The sequence below is a fragment of the Trachemys scripta genome, chromosome 7 (genome assembly GCF_013100865.1).
Source record: "Trachemys scripta elegans isolate TJP31775 chromosome 7, CAS_Tse_1.0, whole genome shotgun sequence".
NCBI classification, from domain to species: domain Eukaryota; kingdom Metazoa; phylum Chordata; order Testudines; family Emydidae; genus Trachemys; species Trachemys scripta.
Window position 1 is genome coordinate 22687046 of NC_048304.1, and position 27860 is coordinate 22714905.

The 27860-nt window shown below is 43.2% G+C and overlaps 1 protein-coding gene across 6 annotated transcripts in view; it reads left to right on the forward strand.

The window, feature by feature from the left end:
- Positions 1-404: 404 nt before the first annotated feature.
- KBTBD12 (kelch repeat and BTB domain containing 12) overlaps positions 405-27860 on the forward strand; it is a 57433-nt gene continuing 29977 nt past the window's right edge. For 2 of the 6 annotated variants that reach the window (XM_034776986.1, XM_034776990.1), the window contains exons 1-6: positions 416-485; positions 1360-1410; positions 8805-8888; positions 9012-10198; positions 11265-11535; positions 17134-17284. In XM_034776986.1, the coding sequence (XP_034632877.1) occupies positions 9129-10198; positions 11265-11535; positions 17134-17284 (1492 nt within the window). In that variant the 5' untranslated portion in view covers positions 416-485; positions 1360-1410; positions 8805-8888; positions 9012-9128. Of the gene's footprint in view, positions 486-1359; positions 1411-8804; positions 8889-9011; positions 10199-11264; positions 11536-17133; positions 17285-17612; positions 19906-27860 lie in introns of those variants that run through there. The other 4 variants (XM_034776992.1, XM_034776988.1, XM_034776989.1 and 1 more) reach the window with 4 other exon arrangements.

The following is a 27860-nucleotide window of genomic DNA, read 5'->3' on the forward strand; positions in this document are numbered from 1 at the left end:
GAGCACGAGTAGAACCGTTTTCTACTGAAGCCCCAGTCCACGTTTCCTTTTATGTAGGAGTGGAGAAAGGCTGATGGATCTGTTTAGGACGGATCTATAAACTTAACTTCTGCCAGTGAGAAGGTGCAGTGGCAGCTGTCTGGTCACGCAAGGATCCTAATGTTTTCTTAATAGCTATATGTGGCTGATGACAAATCAGTTAGTGGAAGGAAGAGGGGTAGTGGGAGACGTCAGTGCCAGACCGAGGTCTTTCATTTAGTCCTAATGTACTCTGCATGTGACATTAAAACGGCTCCCTCTCATAGCCAGGAACCCAGCCAAGCCTAATAATAGACCCTGGCTCCCTCTCTGTCCACATGAGGTTCTCAGATAAGCAGCAGCCATATGAGGTATCTCTTTGGCTCCCGTTTGCCCCCTCATCTTTCTCTCATGCAGTCTCCCAGACATATGCAGATCCAGAGGCATCGGGGACAATAGGGAGAAAGGTAGATATATCCATTCCCATCTCTAGGCACAAGAGAGAAGGGGATTTGCTGCTGAGGCTCACAAGCAGTGAGCAAGTGCCACTGTGGATTGTTGGGTGGGTGTTATTGTCGTGGGCAGGGTTGGAGAGGCCCTGAAGATCTTAGGGATGTCAAAACTGGGGCCCATTGGCAGTTACATGGGGAAGATAAATTGGAGCCCTTTGCACCTGTTGGGCACCCCCTGGAGGTGCTGAAACAAAGGTCCTCTCACTTCCATATACAGCTGTCATTTCAAAATGGGCATATGGGACTCATTCCCAGGGATATCAATATGGGAACCCCTGAGAACAAAACCAGGGGTCTATTTGTACTTATATAGGGTTTGCAGTAGATGTGAAAACAGAGACTCTCTGCAGATGTAGAAACTTGGGGGCCCCAGTGCTGCACACACCAAAATAGGGACCTTTGCACTCTCTACAAATCTGAAAATTACATGCACTTTCAGCAAGGGCTCTTGGAGAACGAGTTGCTCTGCTGTCTTAGGATTTTCATGTGCCTAGGTCTGGCCTGGACTGTGGAGTTCCGAATTTGTAGTGTAGGTGTGTAATTGTGAATTGTGGGGTTGTTATGAATTTAACCTGTATTATTGTGGGGTTGTTTGAGATTTACTGCTATGTTGTTGCCCTGGGTTGCTGGGTTGTTATGGGTTTGAGGTGCGGGAGGGGGGATATGGCCCTACAATGATATTTGCCTGCTACTGACTGAAACTGAAGCTAGGGAAAGTTATAGGAAAGGATAGATTCACAAAATTGCAAAGTGACTAGTGAAATGCTAATATCAAGGTGTCAGGGTTCTACAACCAGCAGGCTATTTGACTCTTACTGTTGATTGACAGGAGATGTTAACTCTTAGAACACTAACATTTGCTAACCAGATGACTGCTCTGGTAAGTAACGTTTTTCAAGTAATTATTGTCAATTATATTTCACAAGTTTTGCCAATTTAAAAAATGAAAGTGGAAATTGGTTTATACAAATTATTAAATTACACGTATTGTAATCGCAAAGTAGACCAAACAATTTATAAAAGCAAAACCATAAATAATATTTCAAGCTTTCCAGAATTTTCTGGTATATCAAACATGTTTAGACAAACAAAAAGAGAAACTTGAGAGCTTTGGCAGATGGATTTAGCTAACAGAGGAAATTTTAGAAAAATGGCCTTGTTTTCTGAATACATAATTTTGGGTGTGTAAAATACTTGTGCATGCACTTTTTGTGCACTATCACTTCTCTGTGCAAATGATATTTTTATATACGGAAAACCCATCTGCAAAGTGCAATGCAAACTGAACAAAAATGGGTTTTGTGTGTATAACTTATATCATTTTCATGTACCACTGAGTAGTGCACAAAAACTGCCCACACAGGAATTTGCTTGTGCTAATTTTTATGTGCACAAAGTGCCTGATCTAATGCCCACTACAGTCAATAGGAGTCTCTTCATTGATTTCCCAGGGTTTTGGAGCATGCTCAAATTAAAGTCAGGCTAAGGCATAATTGAAAAGGTAGCCCACTTCGTCATTTCATTCCTAGCTCTTTGATATTTATGAATCTGTAACATTTTAAAGAAAAAAACATTCCTGGTATTTGCTGAGATTGAATCAGTATTAATCTAACTCCACTTCAGGGCTAGGGTGACCAGACAGCAAGTGTGAAAAATCGGGACGGGGATAGGGGGGTAATAGGAGCCTATATAAGAAAAAGATCCAAAAATTGGGACTGTCCCTATAAAATCAGGACATCTGGTCATCAGGGCTCTGGGCTGGCAATAAATGCAGCTCTCAATGTCAAAACTTTTCAAGATCACACATCACACAACCCCTTTGAAAAGCAATCAAAGCATCTTCAAGTGTCCACTGATCAAAGACACAGCCAACAGTTTGTGTAGCATTGTAAAATGCTGAAAAGCCCGTTGTTAGGTGTTGTGTTGTTTCTTCACACACAAAGAGCAAAACACTATGTTAAGTCCGAATTATTGTTACTTTAGTTTAAGAGAGCAACAAAACCAGGAAGAAGAAAAGTAAGTGTCCATCAGGGAGCAGTGTGTGCATGTGTGTGTGTCCTCTGTAACAATCTGACCTGAATGTAACACAAAATGGCTGCCAGTCTCTGCTGACAGCAGTTAGCATTTTAAAAATCCTTTCATTGACTTCAGTGGATCCAGAATTTAACTCCTGTGCTTTGGCTACAAAACCATCATTCTCTTCCTGACTTTTAGTTTACCATTGCATTTAGGTGAGGTAACTGGAAGGACATTACTACTCTCATGTACACTGTTGGAAAGGTTATTAATAATAAAATGGGTCTGCTCTGCTTTCTGCTCTGGCTTATAAAGGGAAAAGATGGAACATTTATATTAAGGAAAGGATAAATGAGACACAAATGTAGATTGCAGCCAGATACTGTATTTATATCAAGCAAAGGGCTTGGATGTCATTATAAAACTTTCAGGACAATGCTCGAGTGTTTTGTAAGGTCACCAGACGCCCGAAATATATTTATAGCCTTGTTTGATGATTTCATATTTTTTGGTTGTGAAAAATGGATCTAGTTGCAAATCTTCAAATGCAAATGTTACTTTATTTCAGAGCAACATTGTTGATTTACTTCCTGTTCTCATCCGCTACCTTTATTTTTATTTTACCTGTTTTGTTAGTTTAATTTAATATTCTTCTTTGTGAAGTGCACCTTAATAATAATAATACATCATGTTATGCAAAAACTAAAGCTTACTCTCTCCGAGGCTCTAGGGTGCTGCATGAACAGTTAAAAACATAAATACACAGTTGTGATCTCAGAATCTTGAATTCCAGCTTTTATGAAGCTGTCATACTGTAAGCGTACTCTGTCCTTGATTCTCAGTTCCACTACAGCCCCTTTGCGCTGCTCCAATGCAAAGGGACTGTAAACCAGGTAGAGCTGCCCATCCCCCCCAAAATTTCCCTTGTGTAGAGAGATTTCTCAATTGGGGTAGAGTCAGCACTGTGAGTCTATCATTCCTTTTTAGCCCCTACACAGACGGCCTGGCTGAGGGAAAAGGGTGTGGCTGGATTACCTTTGTGCTCCAACAATTCCCAGCCACCAGAATAAGCCCTTGTGGAAGATGGCAGTCAGATGTAAGATAGAATCAGGGGGTAGCCGTGTTAGTCTGTATCTACAAAAACAACAAGGAGTCTGGTGGCATCTGTTAGTCTTTAAGGTGCCACCAGACTCCTTGTTGTAGATGTAAGATAGAGCAGTCTTCAGGCTAGTCCTAGAATCTGGCGGATACAAAGGTGGTACAAAGCCTTCTTTGTCCCATCTTCCTTCGGGTTCTGTACAAACAGGGCCGGCTCCAGGGTTTTGGCCGCCCCAAGCAGCCAAAACAAAAACAACAACAAAAAGCCGCGATCACGATTGCAATCTGCAGTGGCAATTTGGCAGGAGGTCCTTCGCGCCCAGGTGGAGTGAGGGACCATCCGCCGAATTGCCGCTGAATACCTGGACATGCCGCCCCTCTCAGGAGCGGCCGCCCCAAGCACCTGCTTGACAAGCTGGTGCCTGGAGCCGGCCCTGTGTACAAAGCACTGCTCAGTCAAAGCCAAGAACTGGGGCCTCTGCCTACATATTCTTTATGTTTTCTATGCTCTGCTGAGCTATGAAGAAAATATGTTGATTACACATACTTTTATGCCTTGGCTAGCAGCCACTAGAGAGGTAAATCAATATCAGGGTGATAACATTATAAACTGTGTGTTTAGAATCCCAATATTATATTACTGTATGGCCTTTAGATGTTGTTAGTAATGGGCTTTACTTTCTATAAAACCTCCATCTAAATGACTTAGGAGCCCAAGTTCCATTTTCAAAAGTGATTTAGGCTTTCACTGTGACATAGGCTCCTAAGTCACGCAGGCATTTTTGAAAATTTTGGCCATAGGGCCTGATCCAAGTCCCAAATGATTAAAAAATCATTTGCTGTTCAACTTTAATTAATCCTACAAGCCCTATGCAGAACTCCCAGTGAAGTCAGCTACTGGATCAGTAGTGTAATGGGTTGTCGTGGAAAATGTCACCCACACATTGATTTTAGTTCACAGACTCAAGCCTGAGGCCAGTTTATTGCAATACATACCAACGCGTTGGGGTAGCAGTCCGAAAACTACCACACCCAGCACAGCGCGCAGGCTGCTTTTATTCTTACAAACCGCAAACATAGTACAAGTTATACGTCATTTACGAAAACAAGCTTCCCCCCTTTATTCCTAGCACCCTCCCTTCGGGATTTTCCGAGAATGGGGTGCAGAGTGGGGGGGTTCCCCATTCTGGTCAGGACTTGGCATTTATCCAGGGTATATTCTCGGCAGGGTGCATAGTACCTTCCGGGGTGTTACGGTCAGTGTACCGGGGCGGGGTTGACAGGACGCTCAAAAAAGGTATCTAATTGGCTAGTTTTGCATTTAGCTGGAATTACAGGGTGCTCACAGGAGAAGTTGCATTTAGTCAGTTTGCATTCAGCTAAAGTTACCTATTGCTTCACACAAGCGGTTATTATATTTCAGTCAGCCATGCACATATTTCATTAGTGTTGCTGCTGGGGCTTTTTATTCTTTCCCTCCTTGCCCCCCCCCCCCCCACCTCCTCTGGTCATGACCCTTGACCGAGTTTGGCAGGAGACTGTGTCACTTAGCCTAGTTCAGGCTTGTGGCCTGCAGGGCTGGCCTATATGATGAGTCTTCGCCGATGTTCTGATCGGTGCAAGGGAGGCCAGCCAGGCCTATTCCCCCACAGGGTTCTCAATGTAGACAGCAAAAAATGGCTATACTGTTACCTTTGTCACCTTTCACAAGCATAGGGCCCAGTCCTGAGGCCCTTTTTCATTCTCCACTAAGTCTTTATTCCAGCAAAATTCTCACTTCCTTTCACTAAGTACAAACTGAGTCATAAGCTCAGAATTTGGCCCTCAGAGATACTCGTTATGGTTTGTTTTCCAGATACATTTTTAAAATCTGGTAATAATCCTGATCCATTGCTCAAATTTGTTGTGTTGAGCTCAAGACTTGGAAAATGGAAAGAAGTGACAAAGTCAATTGATGTGTCGGGCTTTTACTGTAGGTTCAGTATAAGAAATCCACATAACTTGCTAAAACAGCATGATGACTAGTTATGCAAACATCTTAACAACTGAAAGCACAGTCCTGGGGCTGGTACTGTAACTGCACAGCCCTTCCTCACTTGGGAGAAAATTATGATTTCTAAACTTTGACACTACAGAGAGATGTGGACTCTGCCGTGAGGAGCCCCTTAGTGGATTTTTTGATAATTTCATACACTTATGTTTTTCATATTGATGTCCTTTTTGTTAACGAAAATGAGCCTACAACCTAGAGTCTTGTTAATGCTACAGGGAGCTGCACACCACAGCTGCAGACTGAGATCCTGCTCCTGCTTGTGTATAATATTTCTTATTTGAATAGCCCTATTTAGTGTTTGCAGGATTTGGGAGCAGGTTTATGACCGTCTTTATAACAGCTTTCAAACATGGCTATACCATGATTTTACAGCCTGTCTACAAATCACTTACCCTGTGACATGATTCCTTAACACAGTTCTGTAACAGTACTGTCTCATTATCACCCTACAAACAAAAAGTGTGTTAAAACACCGATGCCTCTAGACATGACAGATACATGTGCCTTGGCACAGATTTACAGGGCCTCATTCTCCCCTCACACCGGTTTTATATCAGTGCATCTCCAAGTCCATAGCTTTTCAACTGAATTGGGGAGGTTGTGAGGTACAAAGAAAAAGATTACAAAACCACCGTGTCCTTCACATTTTTTCCCTTTGGATAAACATAAAGATACAGTATATAAATAATTAAAATTCAATTAAAATACCATCTGGGGCCACTATAGATGGCACCAAACCTTGTTAAACGATGTTACTGAACTACGTAAAGGCCTTTGGAAAGGCTGTAGCACACAGTTTAGAAACATGGGCCGGATTCTCCCCTCAGATACCCTGGTGCAAATCAGTAGTAAATGGAGTTACACTGGTATAAGACAATGCAGACTCAGGCCCATTGTTTAGTCCCAGGCCCCTCCTAACAACACTACCAGATCATATTATTTTAAGTTAATAACTATGCTGGGAGGAATGGCCATGTTTTAACGGGGTTCTACAACATGGTAAATTTCATAGTGCAGGCAGATAGGACTGTATTTTGAAACACTTGGGAAGAGTGGAGGTCCTCAGATATGATGGTGATGAGTAGGCAGGTAGATAGAACCTAACTCTCTCCCGCCATTCCTCTTTCTTCTGCTTTCCCTCCACTGGTTTGGATGTTTGTCCTCCCCTCCCCACAGCGCACTGTCCTCAGATCTAAGAACAATCCTCCACCCTATGTATCCCTGTGGGTCTCTCCCTACTTCCTGCAGCCTTTCTCCCGCTCACCTGGGGTCCTCCTTCTCTCCCTTGCCATGCGAGCACCAGGTCTAGGGTTGCCTCTCCTCAGTGACATCTTCTCTGCCTGCTCTACTCTTCTCCTCAAACCCACAGAGAAGGCTGCCAGCAGGGGGAGAGGCAGGGTGGTATCTGCTACTGCACCAAGTAGGAGGCCGCTTCATGGCTGTCCCTGCTAGTGGGAGGACAGAAGTGCAGGGATTTTCTCTCAATACCCTTCTGCATGCCGGGATTTGAGCTGGGAGATGCAGTGGGGGACAAATGGGTAGGTGGTGCCACCCAATGTCTGCCGATTGCCCATTGCATCTTTGACCCCAGTTTGAGCAGAGAACCAGGTCTGTTGTGTAAACAGGCCCTTTCTATGGGCTTAGTGGGCTTGAATCTCTACCATCTTGCGTTATGTACATTTACTCTGGTGTAAAATGATAGTGAATCTGAATTCTTCACTCACTTGCATTGGTGGTCATGTTTTACACCTGCTTCACAGAAGTGTAAATGACTATACAAGGTGTGACGCAATGAAGACTCAAGCCCATGATTGTTGTTAGCCTTGTGGGCCCATTTCCTGAAGTCCTTACCCAGACAAAACTCCTGCTGAAGTCTTTAAGGAACAGTGAGCACTGAAGTGTGCCACTGAGCTAAAGAAGCCGAACTATAAAGTGACATTCAGCAAAATCTGTGTGGTGGACTGGTTTTGTGTGTGTGTGTGTGTGTGTGTGTGTGTGAACTGAAGCTTGAAGGCCTGATCCATGAACTTTTACAGTCATTGAGAATCTTTCCATTTGCTTTAATAGACTTTGGATCAGGCCCTAAGAGAGGTGACAGCAGGGAGCCACAAAAGAGAACTCTGAAAGGAATGTTTGGGGTTTCTTTGACTGACAAGAAAACTGAGGGGAGAAAATGGAAAAATTACTGAACTCCAAAGATCATTTGAGGTGGCCTTTGTCTTTGGAGAACACTGATTCACGAAGTGTTATTCCAGTTATTTGCCAGTGTAAATGCCCTGAAATCAGGCTCTTTGTATTTATTTTTTATATCTGTGACATGTCAGGAAAAAGGGAGGAAAACTGTGAGCCAAATGGCAGAGATAAAAATATAGTCGTTGAAAGTATATTTTTTCCCTTGGAGTTTTATCACATCTAAAACTAGTCAAGGCAGGCAAAAGACTTTAATTAGGGATCAACCCTGCATGAATTGCACTCGCAGAACTCCCACTGGGTTGCAGAGTTTGCAAGGCAAATACTGCAACATTGTGCTAGCTTATGACAGCCTGAAAGTGATTCTAAATGGACTATAAACAGAAGTGAAACTGACCAGTTGATTCTCAAAATCCAGGCTGAGATCAATGTAAAAGGTAATGGTGACAAGTAAATTTTAAATTTCTTTCAATTTTAATAATCTGAGCTGTGAAACCTATGTGTCACATAGGTAAGGTCAATTAAACATATGACTTTTAACCTGTCAGCTTAAGTCAAAATAGGCTCAAATGATGAGTGTCATTGTCAATACCAATAACTGATTTTTAGGCTAAGCAGAAACACAGGGCCTGATTTTCAGTTAGCAGGTAGCTGGATGTCTACACATAATATCAGTAAGAGTTTTGATTGAGTGATTTGGAGGATTTGGCCTTGTAATTTTAGTTCCAGTTGGGACGTAATATTTAATCTCTTGGATCTCTCTAAACAATACCATAAATATTTGGTAGCATGCATTACATCATTATAACATTACTGTAATGCAATATTTTTTCTATTAAATGCCAGTGCCCAGTCAGAATATTAAAAATATGTATCAATTGTAGATGCAAAATGAAAACTATATTTCATTTGTTCAGGCATCAAAAACGAGAGTGAAAATGATACAGTCGTCATCTTGGAATCAAGCTCAGTTTGAAAGTGAAACTGTTATACATGCTCAAGTATGTATGAATGTTTTGTAACCTGTCCTCTAGAAATGCTTACTATTGTTAGGATTTAACAGCAAAATTCAATTGTCAGAGGATTTATTCTTATAAGAAAATTATATGCTTTCCTCCCTCCAGAAATATTTGATGATGAAGTTCATATCACTTTGAGAGCAATCGGACATGCAAATAGCCCTTCCAAAAATCAAGCAAGTTCTTGAAGAGATTTAAAAATAGAAAATTTGGAGTTTTATCATGGATCACAAGACCGAAGGGAAAAGGAAGCAGCGACATAGCTTGACTTTACTGGATCAATTAAACAGTATGAAAGAATTAACACAAATGATTGATGTGGTCCTTGTAGCAGAAGGTGAGAAGTTCCCCTGCCATAAACTGATATTGGCTGCGTTCAGTCCCTATTTCAAAGCCATGTTTACCTGTGGCTTGCTTGAATGCACCCAAAGAGAAGTGGTGCTCTATGACATCTCATCAGAGAGTGTGTCCATAATACTCAACTACATGTACAGTGCAGATTTGCACCTCACTAATTTCAATGTCCAAAGTGTTGCTGTTGCTGCATTTTTTATGCAGATGGAAGATGTTTTCAATGTGTGTCAGAAATACATGATGGACCATATGGATGCTTCCAACTGTGTGGGGATCTACTATTTTGCAAAGCACATTGGGGCAGAAGAATTGTCCGATCAAGCCAGGCAATATTTGTATCAGCACTTTGCTGAGGTGAGCTTGCATGAAGAAATATTAGAGATTGAAGCACAGCAATTGCTGAGTCTCATAAGATCAGATGATCTGAATGTATCCCGGGAGGAGAGCATTTTGGACTTGGTCCTCAGATGGGTGAACCATAGCAGAAAATCACGTGTCGAGCACCTGATTGAACTCCTGAAGCAAGTGAGACTGGAACTTGTAAGCCCTTCTTTCCTAGTGGAAGCTCGGAAAAGGAACACGGTGCTTCTATCTAATTCAGAATGTCATGATATGATTGATGGAGCATTAGAAACTATAAAGAAATCCAACCACCCCTCTCTCAGTCTTCGCTATGGCATGGAGACCACCAGTCTTCTACTTTGCATCGGCAATAATTCTCTGGGGATTCGATCAAGACATGGTAGCTATGCAGATGCCAGTTTTTGTTACGCTCCTGCAACACAAAAGACTTACTTCATTTCCTCCCCGAAGTATGGTGAGGGTTTAGGATGTGTGTGTACTGGTGTTGTCACTGAGAACAACGATATTATTGTGGCAGGGGAGGCCAGTGCTGCCAAAATGTCTAGACAAAAAACCAAGAACATTGAAATTTATAGGTGTGTATCCTCAAACGGGAGGAAAAAATTAATCATTGTTTTAAAGTTAAACTATAAATAATGTTCCTGGAGCAGGAAAAGGCCACCAGAGAAAGCATTCTTCTCCCCATGTTTGTATACGGATTTCAGTTACCCAAAGCAATTTGTTACAAAGGGCAATCTGTCCCTCTCCATGAAACACGGAGGCATTTCCTTCTATATTTAGGGCCAAATCCTGACCCTTTTATTCATGAGAAAGCCCATTGACTTAGATGGAATCCTTGTATAAATAAAGTGAGCTGGATTTGGTCCTAAGTCTCTTTCTATATACCTCATATTCCCCTAACCAAAAGGTCACCAGTTTGTTAGTATTTTCTTTCCTGGATCATTCCTCCAGGTCATTTATTTAATAGTGGTGCTGATGTCTGAGATGTGAAAATTAATGAATGAGTTTGGTCATTCGTGAATCTACACCCAGCTTTAACTATACCATGCTGATCATGCATGGGAGCTAAAAATGTAATAAATAATAATAATAATAATTAATAATTAATAATCATGAAACCTTCACTCTGTTTTTACTCATTCCTCACTCAGATAAACCCACGTTAAGGACACGAGAGCTTTGCCGGAATCAAGACTGATAAAAAACTGAAGCCAACATCAGCAAACGTGGGGCCTAAATTGAGGCACATAAATCCATAATTAGGCACTTAAATAAATGTGGTCTTCGTTTCAGAGGTGCTACTGCAGCTCTCACTGAGTGCAGTGGGAGTTATGAGTGCTCAGCTCATGCAAAATAAGGATACTTTAATTATGGTCAACATTTTCAAACTTAAGTGCCTAGAATTAGGTTCCTAAATCCCTACTAAAGCCTTGATAGTGCAAACACTTATGCATGTGAGTAACTTAATGCACATGACTAATCCCATTGAGTTCAAGGCTAGAAACTTTTCTTCTCTGTTGACAAGAGAAAGAACTTCTGTTGTCACTGTAACATCATCTGAAACTGGAGAAGGGAGATGTAAATACAAAATTGATATGATTTTATCAGAACCACAGTTTCTAACTTTGGATTTTCCTACAGGTACCACAATAGAGGAAACCGGTTTTGGCAAAGTTTGTGCACTGCTCAGTTTCGTGAACTCTATGCCTTGGGCACTGTTCATAATGACCTGTATGTCATAGGAGGGCAAATGAAACTGAAAAACCAATATCTGGTCACAAACTCTGTTGAGAAGTATTCCATGGAGCAAGATAGCTGGAGAAGTGTGGCGCCTCTCCCAGTGCAACTGGCCTGCCATGCTGTGGTAACAGTAAATAATAAACTCTATGTGATGGGAGGCTGGACACCACAGGTAAAGAAGTTTACTAATTATTTTATTATATAAGAGCTAGCGAACCTGGCTTATGTGCTGCCTAACTTTGTGGCTCTTCTTACATAGTTAAAATACCTCAGTTATAAGCAAAAAATAAATTGCACTCATTCCTCTCACATCTTTAATGGGAAAATCAAGCAGGCCAAGGGGAAATAATGTCCATGTCATATGATCTTCAATTTATATGCTACCTGTAATAAAGGCAGTTGTTTCAAAGGGAATTTCTCAGTGAGAAAAAAATTAAAACTGCATCCTGTTTAAACATGATTTCACTCACATTCCATTTTTACTAAGAGTATGTCTTCATTACCCGCCGGATTGGCGGGCAGCGATCGATCCAGTGGGGATCGATTTATCGCGTCTAGTCTAGAGGCGATAAATCGACCCCTGAGCACTCTGCCGTCGACTCCTGTACTCCAGCTCCTTGAGAGGTGCAGGCAGAGTTGATGGGGGAGCAGCAACAGTTGACTCACTGCGGTGAAGACACCATGGTAAGTCGATCTAAGTACGTCGACTTCAGCTATGTTATTCACGTAGCTGAAGTTGCGTAACTTAGGTCGATCCTCTTCCCCCCTCCACATTGTAGACCAGGGCATAGTCCTGGGGTAAATCCTGAAGTCCTTACTCAGTTTTTAATCCAGCGAAATATTAATTAAAAATAAATCATGGGGATGATTATACTTGGCTCTTCCCTGGCACTTTTACAACCCACTAATTAATAATTGTCCTCTATAACTTTTCTATCAGCAGCAAATAGTTGTGTTTAAGAGATGCAGCAAATCCTGCATCTTGGCAGGGTTTTAGACTAGATCAGTGGCTCTCAAACTTCATTGCACCGCAACCCCCTTCTGACAGCAAAGATTACTATGTGACCTCAGGAGGCAGGACCGAAGCCTCAGCCCACCTGAGCGCCACCACCCCAAGTGGGGGGGCCAAAGCTCAAGCCTCACCCCCCCATGTGGGAAGGGGGGCAAAGTCGAAGCTCAGGGCTTCAGCCCCAGGCAGGCGGCCTGTAACCTGAGCCCCCCACCACCCAGGGCTGAAACCCTTGGCTCGGCTTTGGCCCCAAATGGTGGGGCTCAGGCTACAGCCCCAGACCCCAGCAAATCTAATAATGGCAACCCCATTAAAACAGAGTTGTGACCCACTTTGGGGTCCTGACCCATAGTTTGAGAACCCGTGGACTAGATCAGTGCTTCTCAAGCTGTCTGATGTGGGGGACCGGCAATTTTTTTCCCCCAATGTGCCAGGGACTGGTGTCATATTATTATCCTATTCGACGCTCTTATGAAGAAACTCGCCACGGACTGGCAGCCGATGGCTCGCGGACCGGCACCAGTCCGCGGACCACCACTTTGAAAAGCACTGGACTAGATGACCCTTGCAGTCCCTTCTAACTCTATGGTTCTATGATTCTAAGACATGGATCCATACTGGAACCCGAAATCCAACCCCTATCAACTCTGGTAAATTTCAGGTCCAAATCCATATATAAGCTTCACAGCTCAGCTCCATTTCTTGGGGAAACTTTTCCGTTTTTAGGTGTTTGGGGGTTTTTTTAATAAAAAGTTAAAACTTTCAGTGGAAAAGCAGATGCTTTTCATCAAAAAATTAGTTTGGTCATAAATGCAATTTTCCTCCAAAAAAATTTGTTAGACTTGATGTGGGACATTTATAATAGATGTTGTTGTCTGTAGGATATTAAAAATGTGATCACATCTCGTTGGTTTGGGACCACTTTTTAGAAACAAATCTTTAAAAATTGAAGACTAAAACATGTTCAGAAAACACAATTTGCATCTGTTAAGATATTCTGAGTGTGGAAATCCCTAAGGAGGCAACAGAATGATAAGAGAGTAGGTCTGACACTGAAACTGAGCAAAGATACTTTCTCTTTTTTTAAATAATTAAAAGACAAGAACATACGTAACATGGAAATAATATGGCTGTAAAAAGCTCAAGCTGGGTGGTTTGTAATATAACAAAGATAGATGTTAAGATAGACACCCAGCTTTTGTCTAGCTTGATAGCGCTCTAAAACTAAGAAGAAAAATGCCTGAGAAGCTATTGTCCTGAATATTGAGCTGAGACTGGTAAAAATACAGGCACCTGGGAACTGATATCTGCCAACTAGCTCTTTCTGTGACAATTCACGAGTTCGTATCTATGCATACAGTTGTTTGGGATGAGCAGTTTAGCATTAACTGATAAGGAGTTACATAAGAATCTACCTGTACAGGTCAGAATGCATTAGCCACAGTGGTGAAATAAAGATTTTAAGACCCAACGACCCAGTAGTAGGTGTGTTGCTTCAGTATTAGTATTCCCCTCTTAGGCACTAAGGGTGTATATCAGGGGAGGGCAAACTACGTCCCGCGGGAAACATACAGCCCTCCAGCCAATTTAATCCAGCCCTCGAGCTCCCGCTGGGGAGTGGAGTCTGGGGCTTGCCCTGCTCCCATGCTCCAGCTGGGGAGTGGGGTCGGGGGCCGCTCGGCACGTGCATGCCACCACACCACATGACTCCCACAAACAGCAGCATATCCCCGCTCTGGCTCCTATGTTTAAGGGCAACCAGGGGGCTCCGCACACTGCCCCCGCCCCAAGCGCCATCCCCGCAGCTCCCACTGGCCAGGAACTGTGGCCAATAGGAGCTGCAAGGGCGGTGCCTGTGGATGGGGCAGCGCGCAGAAGCACCTGGCCACGCCTCTGTGTAGGAGCCAGAGGGGGCGCATGCTGCTGTTTCCGGGAGCTGCTTGAGGTAAGCGCTGCCTGGAGCTTGCACTCCTGAGCCCCTCCTGCACCCGAACCCCTCTGCCCCAGTCCTGATCCCCCTCCCGCCCTCCAAACCCCTCAATCCCAGCCTGGAGCACCCTCCTGAACCCCAAACCCCTCATTCCCAGCCCCATCTCAGAACCCCCACCGCAAACTCCTGCCCCAGCCCGGAGCACCCTCCCGCACCCTGAACTCCTCATTTCTTGCCCCACCCCAGAGCCCTCACCCCCCCAGCCCGTGCTCCAACCCCTTTCCCCAGCCCTGATCACCCTCCCGCCTTCCAAACCCCTTGGTCCCAGCCTGGAGCACCCTCCTACACCCCAAATCCCTCATCCCCAGCCCCACCCCAGAGCCCGCAACTCCAGCCAGAGCCCTTACCTCCCCCCCCCCTGCACCCCAACCCATGCCCCAGCCCGGAGCCCCCTTCCGCACCCTGAACTCCTCATTTCTGGCCCCGCCCCAAAGCCCACACCCCCAGCTAGAGCCCTCACTCCCTTCTGCACTCCAACCCCAATTTTATGAGCATTCATGGTCCACCATACAATTTCCATACCCAGATGTGGCCCTTGGGCCAAAAAGTTTGCTCACCTCTGGTGTGTATGTATTATATTGTCAAATGAGCAGTATGAAAGCATATTAAAGTTCCTCAGGTTAGGGGTTATCTTTATATTTGCGCAACCCTGAGCACTCACTCCGTCAGCCTTGACAAACATTAATGATATAACATTGCTATAGTGCCATAAGTGTACATGTCAATTCACAGAACATAGTCAAAGACATATGCCCTCCCCACTGAGACCTTGTAATTGAAATAAGACAAGACGAACTCAAGATAGGTCATATCACAACAGCTCAGGAGAGGGAAGGCCTGACTCACCACAGCATTACTTCAGTTCTGCACTGGTGTAACTGCACTGAAGTCAGTGTAAACCTGGAGTAGTGCAGTGAGTGTCAATCAGGCCTGTGGAACTGGGAGTTGTTAATAATGAGAAGGAAAGAAGGATTTTATGAAGGGGTTCTGTCAGAGGGTAGCTGGCCTCAGCCTACCCTATGAAGGCTCAACAAGGGGTACATGAGGCTGCCCAGGTTCACCTGGGACTTATTACCTCATTGAATAACGGGAGGCCATTAATTAGGTAGGGAAGCACCTCGACGTAATAAAAGGAAGCTAATCTCTGTGGGGATGGGCCAGAGAATAGAGGTTCCTGGGGAAGGGAACTGTCCCTACAAGGAGAAAGTTCTCAAGGGGAGCCTGGTGAGGGGAGTCACTAGAAAAGGAAACCAATGAAGAATGTTCCTAGGTGGGAGAGGCTCTGAAGGGGAGGAGCTATGAATGCCAAGGCTCAGTGGCCCCTGTGGAAGGACTTCAACAGGTAGCAACAGAAGCCCCTGATCATGGGAATTATAGGCTGTTCTGAGGATGGGTGGTCATGGTTTGATGTCTGTGGGGATCTTGACCCAGAATGAGAGACCCTTCGCCAGCCAATGACAAAACGCCCTGGCTCCAGAAGATGATTCTGGGACAAGAGGGCCTTGCTGGTAAGGGACCTGGACATAAGTGGGGTTGATGGACTAAGGTTAATTCAGCCCCCTCCCCCTTCAGCTAAAGATGCTGAGGGGGAGGCCTGTTTGTATACTGTTCCACCTTTGGGTTACATAAACTAGACCCCTGCAGGGGCCCTGTTCAATACATGTGTCTGGTTGCCCTTATTGAAAGCCCACTGGGGAAACTGAGGCAGGGATGTAATTGTGATGCTATACTGAGAGGATGCTCCAGGAGTGAGGGCCGCCATCACAGGTAGGTTTGGGAGGAGGCTGATGAGGGCAGTGAGATGATTGCTGACTCTGAGAGCAGTGGAAGAAAAGTGTGAAGTTAAGTGTTCCGTGCACAAAGAGCAAAGCATGCACGTTCAGTGTAAATTACTTTCATTATCTAGGCTTTTATTCCTTGCCCATTGCCATGATGTCAGAGTGTCTTTATACTAAGGAAAACAACAAGCAAAAAAGAACAAATATAACAACCCCATGAGTAAGCAGAGGATGCGTGTGTGCGCTCTCTCTCTTTGAAATACTTCAGAGCCCTCCCCCACAGCAGACTGCTTACATTTAAAGGCACCGTACTCTGAAAACATAATTATAGCTATTTACGTAGCACCAAAAGGGAGAGAAAATGGGGAGGAAGACTGGAATGAACAGGGGGAGCAGGAGTTGGTATGGGAGGAGTATAATGGGAACAAAGCTGTAGTTGGAAGCCAGGGGTTTAGTATTAACTATTAAATAGAAAGATTTAGCAATTGTTCAGTTTTAATTATTTGTTGATTAAATAAATATATGTTAATTCAGATCAAATATTGTATAAAGAGGTTCTTAGAGCAGCCTTTAAAGTACCCCAGCAAAACTCATGGTACAGCATGAGTAACCAAGTAAATAGAAATCCAGTCTTCAGGAGGAAAGGAATGTATTGAAAAAAGGTTTTGACTTATTCTTAGAGCTTCACAGAGGCCTTGTAAAAGAGCTATGCTCTGTCAGAGCTGTGTCTATAGATGTTTGGTTATTACCCAAATCCTCAGCTTTTTTGCTATAGAATATAAATGCACTGTTATTCATCTGCCTTCTACAATGTACTTCCAGCCACAAGTCATGGGTGCTGGTAAATCGTAGTGAGTATGAATCACTTCACAGCTATAATTGATGTGTTTATGTTATTTATCTGCTCAGCTGTCTGCTGTGATTAATTGCACGCAGGCATGTCCAGAGGGCTCCAAATGTTGTATTATTATATGGCTGTCATATTTCATACAGATGGATCTCCCTGACGATGAGCTGGATCGATTAAGTAACAGAATGTTGCAGTATGACCCAGGCCAAGACAAATGGACAGAGTGCACACCAATGAAGTACTCCAAATACCGCTTCAGCACAGCTGTAGTCAACAGTGAGATTTATGTCTTGGGTAAGAGGAAACAGATTTTTAACAGATAGCACAACCACTTTTTATTTTTCCCAGCAATTTGCCTCCATGAAATGAAAGATTGCACCTTTTGTTTTCAACAGTAGGGCAAAGTATATTGGACTAAATGGATTGAGGTTTTTTTTATTTTTTTTTTTTCATAATTTCTTGCATTCTTAAATTCAGTTAGGTGAAGTTGAAATGAAACTTTATTGCTCTGGCTTAATATAATTTCTTTAACACTTTCCATCTGAGGATCTCAATATTAATGAATCAAGACTCACAACACAGCCCTTTTGGGTAGGGAGGTCTCATTACTACTGTTTTACAGCTGAAGAAACTGAAGTACAGAAAGGTGAAGTAACTTGCCTGAGAGATCTGGCAGAGGAGAGACTAGACCCCAGCAATCCCAATCTCATGCCTTAACCTCAAGACCAGCCTTTTTTATTTTGGGATCCAGTGCAACTTCCATTAAAGTCAATGGGAAGATTCCCTTCCCCTTTGCTACTATCAAACATCTTGGAAAATAAAGATAAACCAGAATGAAGAAAAGGTGATGGTTTAATGCAGAAAAAGAATGTAGGCGTTTCAGGCATAGGGAATAGCATAGGGGGGAAAAGTGGGAAAAATATGTAACTTGGAAGGAGAGTAGACAACAGAAAGGGGAATGGGTGGAAATGAGAGCAGATTTATAGGCAAGGGCTTGACTGTGCAAGGCCTTGAAGATGAGGGTGAGAAGCTTGAATGTGACATGGAATACAAGAGACAGTCAGTAGAGGATTTCCAAGAGGGGAGTGATTTGAGGGGAGTATCCTTGGGTAGCAGAGGAGGAAAATGTCTTCCACCCTGCCCTTATCTTGGTTTAGAGAGACCCTTGTCTACAGTGGAACTGAGTGTCCCCATAGGCATAGCCAGGAATAACCGTCAAAAAGTGGAAAATGGTTATTGCCAAAGGTCACTGGCAGGTGAATTCAGCATCCTGTCCGATCAAGGTAGTGTCGCCTATGTAGGTTCAAAGGTGCTTTGAGATGATCAAATATAGATGAAGTCCGGTCCTCTGTGGTAGGTACAATAATGAAAGCTTGAAACAGGCAATGTAGTGCATAAGTAGAGGCAGCAGCAATGTCAATGAAGAAAGAGGCTCTATTCATGTATTTCAGGAACAAGTGTCCTGAGATCAAGACCAAGAATTCTGTGATGATACAAAAAAGGCAGGGAGAGAGAAATGAAGCAGTCTTCCGATGCATTTGATTAAATAGATTGTCAGTCTTCTATACAGTGAATGTGATACTGTAACACAGAGACGCTTTCTGAAGAGCTGTGGTTAGTAAAGAAAAACTACATCCAGCATTCTCAGTCTAAAATGTCACATGGCAAGAAATATGTACCGCAATGAATAAAAGAATGAAATATATAATTTTGCTGAAAGTGCCATTTTAGTCTGAAAAGTGGCTGAAAGAATGGCATTGTGGAGTGCCGTGTTTACGGTCTCTTCCTGCCCTTAACTGGAGATTTGCTTCGTTCACAAGTGAAAAGCTGTATTCTGCCATTTACAGCTATCAGTGCCACAAGCTGAGTCAGGGTTCCAAACGGCAAGTTGGGTTCTCCCTTGCTTGCCAGTCAACACCAATAGCAAAGATTCTGTATGTGGAACTTTGCTAACAATTCTGTTGATGATCTGTGAGCCAGGCAAGAAGCCTTCTCCCTCTCCCATCACTGTGTCAATTCTTCAGGTCTAACAGGAGCAAAAGGAGGTTAAATCATTGGGGCTGACCTTGCATACCTTTATATGCATAGTCCTTCCATTATAGCAGCTCCACTGAAATCAAGGGGATTACTCATGTGAGTAAGGATTTGCAGGATTGGGCCCTGTCATAGGCTTGCTGGTCTTTCAAGAGGATTTGGACTTAGCCTCACCTGTGACAGATCATCTACCCTTCTCCATCCAGCTGATCATGATCAACTGGAGATCAGGTGGCTCAATTCACTTATCAGATCCAGATGGTGAAGAGTTGGGTGGGAGAGCTTATTTGTGGAAGAGAGCTACAGGAAAGAGATTATTTCCTGTGATAGGCCCTGAAGGGAAGAGGTGGTAGGGAGGAAGGAGTCTCCTGGGGCAGGCCTAGTTAAAAAACAACTCCCAAGCAAATGGGCTGGAGGTAGGTTGGGATTAAGGATCCAGTCTGGGGAGAATCAGACTGGGGGAGGGAATCCAGGGAAGAAGCCCTGAGGGTCAGCAGCTTGTTAGGAGCAGGGCCTCTAAGGAGAAAGTGTGGAGGGTCTGCACTCTACAAGAGTGGAGGGTAACCCTGAGGGGCAGAAGGCCCTTTTGTTTTATATTTTCTTTGAACTGGAGACTGCTACTTGACAGAGCCTGTTGGCCTGTTGCAGGACAGTGGTTGGGACTAGGAGGGGAACAGATAGAGTCACTACTGCAATATGTCACAGCAGGTCACAAGGGGGTACCAGGATGCTGTGCTGCCACAGACCTTTAGTTTTGTTACTAAAATAAGCAAATGGGATTCAAGTCACAGAGGCCAGAATCTGATCTCTCATATAACAGTGTAAATTGGAAGTAACTCCACTGAAGTGAGTAGAGTTACTTGGAATCAGGGTGACCAGACAGCAAGTGTGAAAAATTGGGACCGGGGGGGGGGGGAGAGTAATAGGAGCTTATATAAAACAAAGACCCAAATAGTGGGACTGTCCTTATAAAATCAGGACATCTGGTCACCCTACTTGGAATTTACATTGGCATTAACTCAGATCAAAATCTGCTCCAGGGAGCAGATCTCTTGAGAAAGACAGTGCTATGTTTCCAGTCACACTGCTGACCATATTTGCACTTCAGTTAAAATTGGCATTTTGTAGGCTGGTTCTGGCAATGACCACCTTGCTAACAAGACAGTTTCTTCTAGTGTGTTTAAAAAAAAACACACACACACAGAAAGAAAACAAAATACAGGTTTCTGGACACATTTTGCCTTTAAATACACTGCAGAAACTCTGTTCTATCAACGGAATTACTGCAGATTTACACCAATGCAACTCAGGGCACAATTGCACTTAGAATTCCTAACCGTAACCATTTGAGTGTCCTGTGTAAAAGATTGCAAACCATTTTCCCTCTCCAAGCCTCAAAAGAATTCTAATATTAAAACAGGTTGGTGACTGCCTGGTAGTCACTGGTATTGGTGTTTCATTCTGCTAGTGTCACAAATGGTCTCATCTCTGGCACTAGGCTCCCACATGCCAACTAGAATTAAAACCTTGCACAAAAAATACATGCCATGGTTTATTCACAGTGACAAGTGTGTGTTACCTTGTGAATTCTCAGATTGTTGGGCTGCGAAAATGGATACACTTCTCCTTATAAAGACAATGGTGATGGTGTCCTTGCTAGGCAGACAGACAACTCGTGACAGTAGAAAGAACAAGTTGAAAGCTTTCTTAATCTGGTTGGTGAAGCTCTTGGTCATGCAGATGACATCCATGAGAGAATGAGAGTGGAAACAACTAGGGCTGATGTGGACAGACCAAAGAATAATAACTGTCATGGGGAATGGTTAAACCCCATGGCAAGCTGCTCAAAGGCATGGACTCTCAGGACATTACATTGTTTCACAGGGAATGTCAAGCACTGTGGGAGGCTAGAAAAAGACTGACAATGCCAATTTGTTCCAAAAGCCAGATTCTGAAGACTCTCTGAAGGAGTCCCTGTATATGGTGTCCCCAGAGATACCAATACTATGCATTATGGCTAGATATGCCATTCCAGAGAAGCTATGCAGACTTGTTAAATCTGCAGCCAATTTGCAGATTATGGTGCAATTTCAGTAGATCTGGCAAAGGGAGGTGTAACTTTTGGTGTTGCTAAGTTTTTGTGGCCTGCTGAGAGAGTTACTCTAGTGGAGGCGAGGTAGTGTTCCTCCCTCTGCGAGGATTCCAGATGAGGGGTATGGCTTTAATTCCCACCAGGACTCTATACAAGCTCTACTTTTGGGAGCATCTGAAGTGACACTGAACAAACCTACTGTACGGAGAGACTGACCATGCTTATCTCCCTCCCAGTGCTACCCTCTTCTCAGGCTGCACTTATGGTATCTGTTGTAAACGTAGTTGTGGCCTTTGTGTGGAAGAACAGTGTCTCCGTGGGTTCCCTGAGAGCTGCATGCATCTCAGAAGGTCCACTGGTTTGTGGAACAAACCTCCCCTCCCCCCATTCAATAAGGGGAAAACCCTATCTTCTTAATAGAATGATGAGAAGGAAACTCCATGAAAGAAAGCTCATGGAGATCCCTGCTGCTTGTATGATTTAAATATATAAATGGGAGAGAATATAGCCTCTCCTTGAATAAATGCTCAGCTCATAAGAATGGTATTGCAGAAAGGCTGGACTTAATTCATTTCAAACAAAATTTAACACCTGCATCCAAACTAAATAATATTTTTTTTTTTGAAGCAGGGTCCGTGTCTTCCTGTATGTTTGAACAGCACCCAGCACCATGAGGCCCCAAGCAGGACTAGGGCCTCTGGGTGCTACTGCAATACAAATAAATAACTAAAGAAATTAGCTAAGACCAATATGAAGCAAAAGGCATGCATGCCATATTTGCTTTGAGTAAATTGCTGTAACATAATTTTTTATATTCAGGTCCAGATTCTGCTCTCAGTTCCATGGTGTAACTCTGTAGTAACTCTATTGACTTCAGTAGTGTTACTCCAGACTTCCACCATTCTAACTGAGAACTGTATCTGGCTTTCAGTCTTTCATGTGTTAATTTCTGAAAAGATCTGCTGGCACAGAACATAGAATACACAGACACTGCCCAAGAGTACTTCTCAATCCAAATGAGAACTGAGCATGCTGACCCTGGAGACTGACTACTCCAGATCCTTTGGTTTGAGAGAACCTGTGTCAGAATACGGAAAGTGCTTTATTTAAATTCCAAACTAGAAATACACATTGATAACTACATAAGGCCTGATTCTGGTCACACACCAACTTTACACCTATGTAATTCCACTTACTTAAATTGAGTTATTCCTGTGTTACACTGATATAAGGGATATGAGAAACACTCGTACTGTTTGAGGGATTGTATTGTTCATAGAACCTGTACCATGTGTCTTTTATCAGCTGTTCTACGTTAGAATTGGCTGTTGCAACAGATAATGTTCCTGGAGACTTTTATGCTATTTAAATGACACACATAATCCTTCCAAGTAAATGAACAGCCTTTCCTGAGGCTCAAAATCCTTTCTCCTATTCACCACATTCGACTGATCTTAGTTCTTTCTCTCTATATTTTCCCAGGAACATAACTATATTCGTTAGAAAGCTCAAGAAAGAGTGGTATTGTGTTCTTAATGACAGAGCCAATTGAGATACTTCTGGAAGAAAACCAGATGGGAAGGCTCTATTTAAGGTCATGCATTTTAATCTCTTGCTTAAAAAAAAAAAAGAAATCCTTTGCATCTGAGACTGTGAAAACTCATTACGACTGATGGGTAAATTAGAAAAAGACCTGCCAAATACACCAGCTCATGCTAAAACACTTTCAAAAGAACTACAGTCTTTGAAATATAGGTCAGTGGTAAGTGATATTGCATTGGCAAAAGGGCATTAGTTCTGCATTGTTTTTATGTTATGTAATCCCTGTTTTATAAATAAGAAAATATAGAAGGAATTAAATGAAAAATCCTGTTAGTAAGGACTTGGGAATCAAAGAATCTTTGTTTATCCTCCTTACCCTGGAATACCACCTCATTAAAACTGAGTTTTCCCCTGAGCTCTTGCTGAGAGCTTCTCTTTAAAGTTTTAAGCAGTTAAATGAGGTTCAATTAAATTCTGAATGTCTCCCTCATAAAATACTTATTTGAATATGGTACTCAGGGGTCTCTCTGGGAAGGAAGGTTTGTGTAGGAGGAACTGGAAGGAGAAATTTTAACTTTCATGCTTCAGTATTAACTGTGCCTTTGAATAAATTATGCTGCTTCTAAAGTAAACATGTCTATTCATAAATACATTCTGGATTTCCTCTGAGTAGCAGATAATGGGCCCAATTCTGCCCTGGGTTACCCCTGTTCACATCTGACTGTGGTAAGTGAGCTTGCATGGCAGTTGAACCAAGAGGAGAATTTGGCCTGATTCTGGCTATCCGAAGCTCCCCCATGCCATTGAGAGGCTACCAGCGTGTTGTAGGAGAAGCTGGAACTGAAATTGTGGTTTGTGTTGGCAACCGTTTGCTTTTCTCATCCCTTCTTCCAGTCAAGCTTTTCCTTCATGTTTTGCTACAAGACACGTTACGTCATCTGTTTTCTCTGCAATAGTAAAGAATGGCAGGTGGTTTTCAATTCCATCTCTGTAAGAGTCTGTCGGGGCTAGCATTATGGCTCCCTTATTTCTCCCTGAAACCAATTATGCAGCGCTGGTTTACAGGGAGTGAGAGAGCAATGCAAGTCCTAATACTCAGCTTGAGTGCTGTTAAAGAGTAATGAAGGGAAATGTTACATAAGGGTTTAGAGCTATTAAATCCATTGTGGATTCTAGAGATCAATTTAATAGTGAATTATTTTACAGAAAGAGGGAGTGAAGGAGCTTAGATTTCACTTGCTTATTGGTGAACCTGCTCTGTTTTTTCATCTTCATTTCTCTTTGATAAAAATTCAAACAAGGACTAAGAATACTTTTTACTGCCTGTGTATTGTGATCAAAGGGCGTGAGATGGTGGGGAAGTATTACGGTCCCCGTTTGTCTGAGCTTAGATGATCTGTAATTTCAGCTGCATACGTTTTTTTGCACACCCAACTTGGGACCCCTCGGTGCTAAATACCCACCACATTCATGGAAGTTAGTGGGCTTTGTGGGTGCTCAGTTCCACTGAAAATCAAGCCACATATGTCTCAAGTTGAGTATCAGTGGCACCCAAAATTAGTGGCCACTTTTGAAAACGTAGGCTTCAGTAGCATGGCTGAGATAACATAACCCATGGCTCTTGATGCCAAGGTCGGTACCGGACCCCCCGCGCACACACAAAAGGGATAGACTCATGAGTATTTTAAGGCTCTAATCACCATTCCAACTAAGCACCAGCGCAGCTGAGTATTACTCATTACTTCCATCCCTCCCCCACCATCTCTACAGAGATACCCACCCAAAATCCTGATTACTCAATTTTACCAGGAGTTTAAGTTTACCCATCTTTTCATACCACTGTTCCCCGTACCGTTTCCTAGGTTTAGATATTGGGATGGATGTGACTCAAATCCCGTTTAGTCTCACTGTGTAAAGAATAAGGGAGGTGGAGGGGAAGAGAGTTGTCCTAAAGTGAAACAATATTCTTTGCCTTCAGCCAATCAACAACAGTGTGTGGGTATATGTAAGGCACAGCACTGTATCTCATTGAAATTCTGAGGCTGTACTGATCACATCACCTACCCTGCGTCGTCGTCTTTTATCAAAAGGCTTGGTTTGTAATCCTGATTTCTCAATAAAGACTATGTATTGTATTTATATATTTATTTTGCTAATGGAGCCTCAGGTTAAATTTAAAGTCCATTAGAACTGCTGCTTGCAGAGTGCCCTTGAAAGTGTGTTTGATTGCAGAACCATCCAAGCATGATAGGGAAAGCTCTGAAGCATTAATGGCTTTGCGAACACAAAGGTGGCTTTGCCGACTTATTTTAGTCCCACAGTGGCATCTGAACTGTCTCCTGGGGAAAGAAAATAACATAAAGGGTCTATCTGTTGAAACGGTGTGTTTGCAAGGGTAGGGACAGTGCTCTGGAATTAAATCCTCTTTTGTGACAGATGTGAAAATGACAGGCAGAGAAATGTTCAAAACTCCCAGGGTGAAATCCACCTCTCCCTGCACAAAGGTCAAGTAATCGGGCTTTGTGCAGAGAACTAAGCTGGGTGGTGGTGGAAAGAGATTGAATTCACCCACTCTGTTAATGGCAAAAGTCCACAGGGAGGTGTGGCGGGGGAAGGGGAAAACAATGCAGACCTTCTAGCTGCTGTTCCAGACTATAGGCTGAAACAGCAGTTGGTGCTCCTTCACAAACCATGTACAGGAGTTTTAGGTCAGTGGAGCCATTTATTTTTCATGGCACCTCTCCACAGCTTTAGGTAGTTTAAGATAGGCACAATTAAAAGGGTAAAAGTCCAGAATAGAGAGGCATGTCCCCATCATATCAATGTCGTGCCAGACTATTTGGCAGGACAGCTGCCTCCCCTCAATCAGCTATCACATCCAATCTCTTCTGTTTTTTTTCTGGATGCTTCAGGAGGCTTTTCCCATTATCTCCATCTTGTGTGGATTGAGCTTCAGCCAGCTCACCCTCATCCATTCCCCAGTCTCAGCCAAACTCTGAGTCAGTTACTTAACTGCTCCAGCCAGGTCAAATGAGGTAGAAATGAGTGTCTCCAGCAGCCTGAAGGTACCACAGCAGTCCACATGTCCTGACTAACCCTCCTGATGACTTCATAAACTCATTGTACAGGACAGGCAATAAGGTAGAACCCTCTGGAATGGAGTGTGAGCAGTTACAATATACAGTAGATTCTGACAAAGAAAAGTTTCATTTCCAACCATCTCCAACCATGCCTCCATTCAAGGGCCGATTTGAGTTTCCTTCACTGTGAGGAATTTCTGTGTTGTGGATTCAAGTTGAAAGGACAGGCCTGAATTGTCAGCCTCTGCGGAACAAAATCTGTGTCTTCTTTCTTGGAGTGTAGACAAGTCATGCCGACTGAGATTCTGGAAGCAGTGCAGGAGCTTTGAGCTGCTACCTGCAAGTGTGTGGCTAAGCAACTCCAGCAGTATCTGGAGTTTGCAAATTCCTTTCATTATCTGCTAGCTTATTTCAGTGTTAGCATTATCTTAAAAGAGAAGCATAAAGCCATTCCCCTTTGGGTCGGATTCCTCATTGCTTAGAATACCCTTTTAGAAGCTTGAAAATTATATTTTATTCCTATCTGATTTTTGTTTCTCATTTTCTGTTTGCCAAGCATTGATTTTTGGCCATGTCTTGAATGAAGCTGAAATTGGATTTCTCTGTAATGGCTTGGTAAGGTCCATATCAAAACTTAGCTATTTCATATCTAGGGGACTTTTCCCATCTGAGTATAACTACTTTTAGACAGGTCAGATTTAAGGCCTAAACTAGTTGATGGCAGTTTATTTAATTTTTTAATATACTAGTCTTTAGTTTAGGCTTTAAAAGTGACTTGTGATAGGCCATTAAAGTTTATTTCTTTGAAACATTTTCCTTGAATAATTATTAAAGTCTTCTCTCCCAGGGTTTCCAGCATGAGTTCCTATATTAGTTGATGAAGTTTTGGATTTTCTGCTAAAGCAGATTACTGGCATGTTACACACATGGTGCTGATCGAATTCTGTTCTGGTTCAATGCAAATTGTCCTTTTCTTTCCTTCCAAAATTGCAGTGCCCATGATTATTGCATTTTTTATTATAGCTACAAAATTCGCAAGATGATTAAAAGAACGGTGGTAATGTTCCTTAGAAAGTTCCAGAGGTGGGTCTTCCAGTGAGGCACCTGGGACAATATGATGCTCACAAAAGCTAGGCAACTAATCACAGTCAGATACACTTACTGCCATCTCAGTCCACTGCTATTCACAGCTTTAATTTAAACAACAAAGATCTTCTGTCCTTCAGATGAAAGATCCACCTTGGAGCAAATACTTCTACACCCTACATTGTAGTTCACATTCCACCAGCAAATACCATAGAAGTAGTGCTTTTGGGAGGCCACTTGATTAAACAGCCTGGCTGTCATATTAAAGGACCAAGAGGTACTTTAAAGGTACCCTTGAGAAACAAAAACATGGTCAGCTAAGGAGGATACAGTGTCCCACCTTTACAGGTTAAGACTGGCATCTTAAACCCTACTAGGAACCATTAAAGAGTCAGGGCCGAGTACTATGCACCAGTGTAGTATGCTCTTAGTATTAAGCACCATTTAATCAGAGTGCAGAATTCAGCTGTCCAAACTTTCATTGCCAAATAGTCTTAAGGCGTAGCTCCATTGAAACGGACTGATGCATGTTCCTTTTCATCATCTGAGTCAGATGCCACCAGAAGAAGGTTGATTTTCTCTTTTGGTGGTTCAGGTTCTGTAGTTTCCACATCTGAGTGTTGCTCTTTTAAGACTTCTGAAAGCATGCTCCACACCTCGTCCCTCTCAGATTTTGGAAGTCACTTCAGATTCTTAAACCTAGGGTTATCATACGTCCGGTTTTTCCCGGACATGTCCGGCTTTTCGGCAATCAAACCCCCGTCTGGGGGGAATTGCCAAAAAGCCAAACATGTCCGGGAAAATGCCGGCCGGGCACTTCCCCTCCCGCGGCTGTTCTGCTCCTCCCCTGATTCTTCGGCTCTGTTTAAGAGCCAAGCTGCCCGAGCGCTATGGGCTTCAGGCAGCCCCCATGCCTCCGGACCCCAGCCGCCGGCCGGGCACTTCCCCTCCCGGGATCCGGCGGCTGGGGTCCGGAGGCAAGGGGGCTGCCCGAAGCCGGTAGTGCTCGGGCAGCCTGGCTCTTAAACAGAGCCGA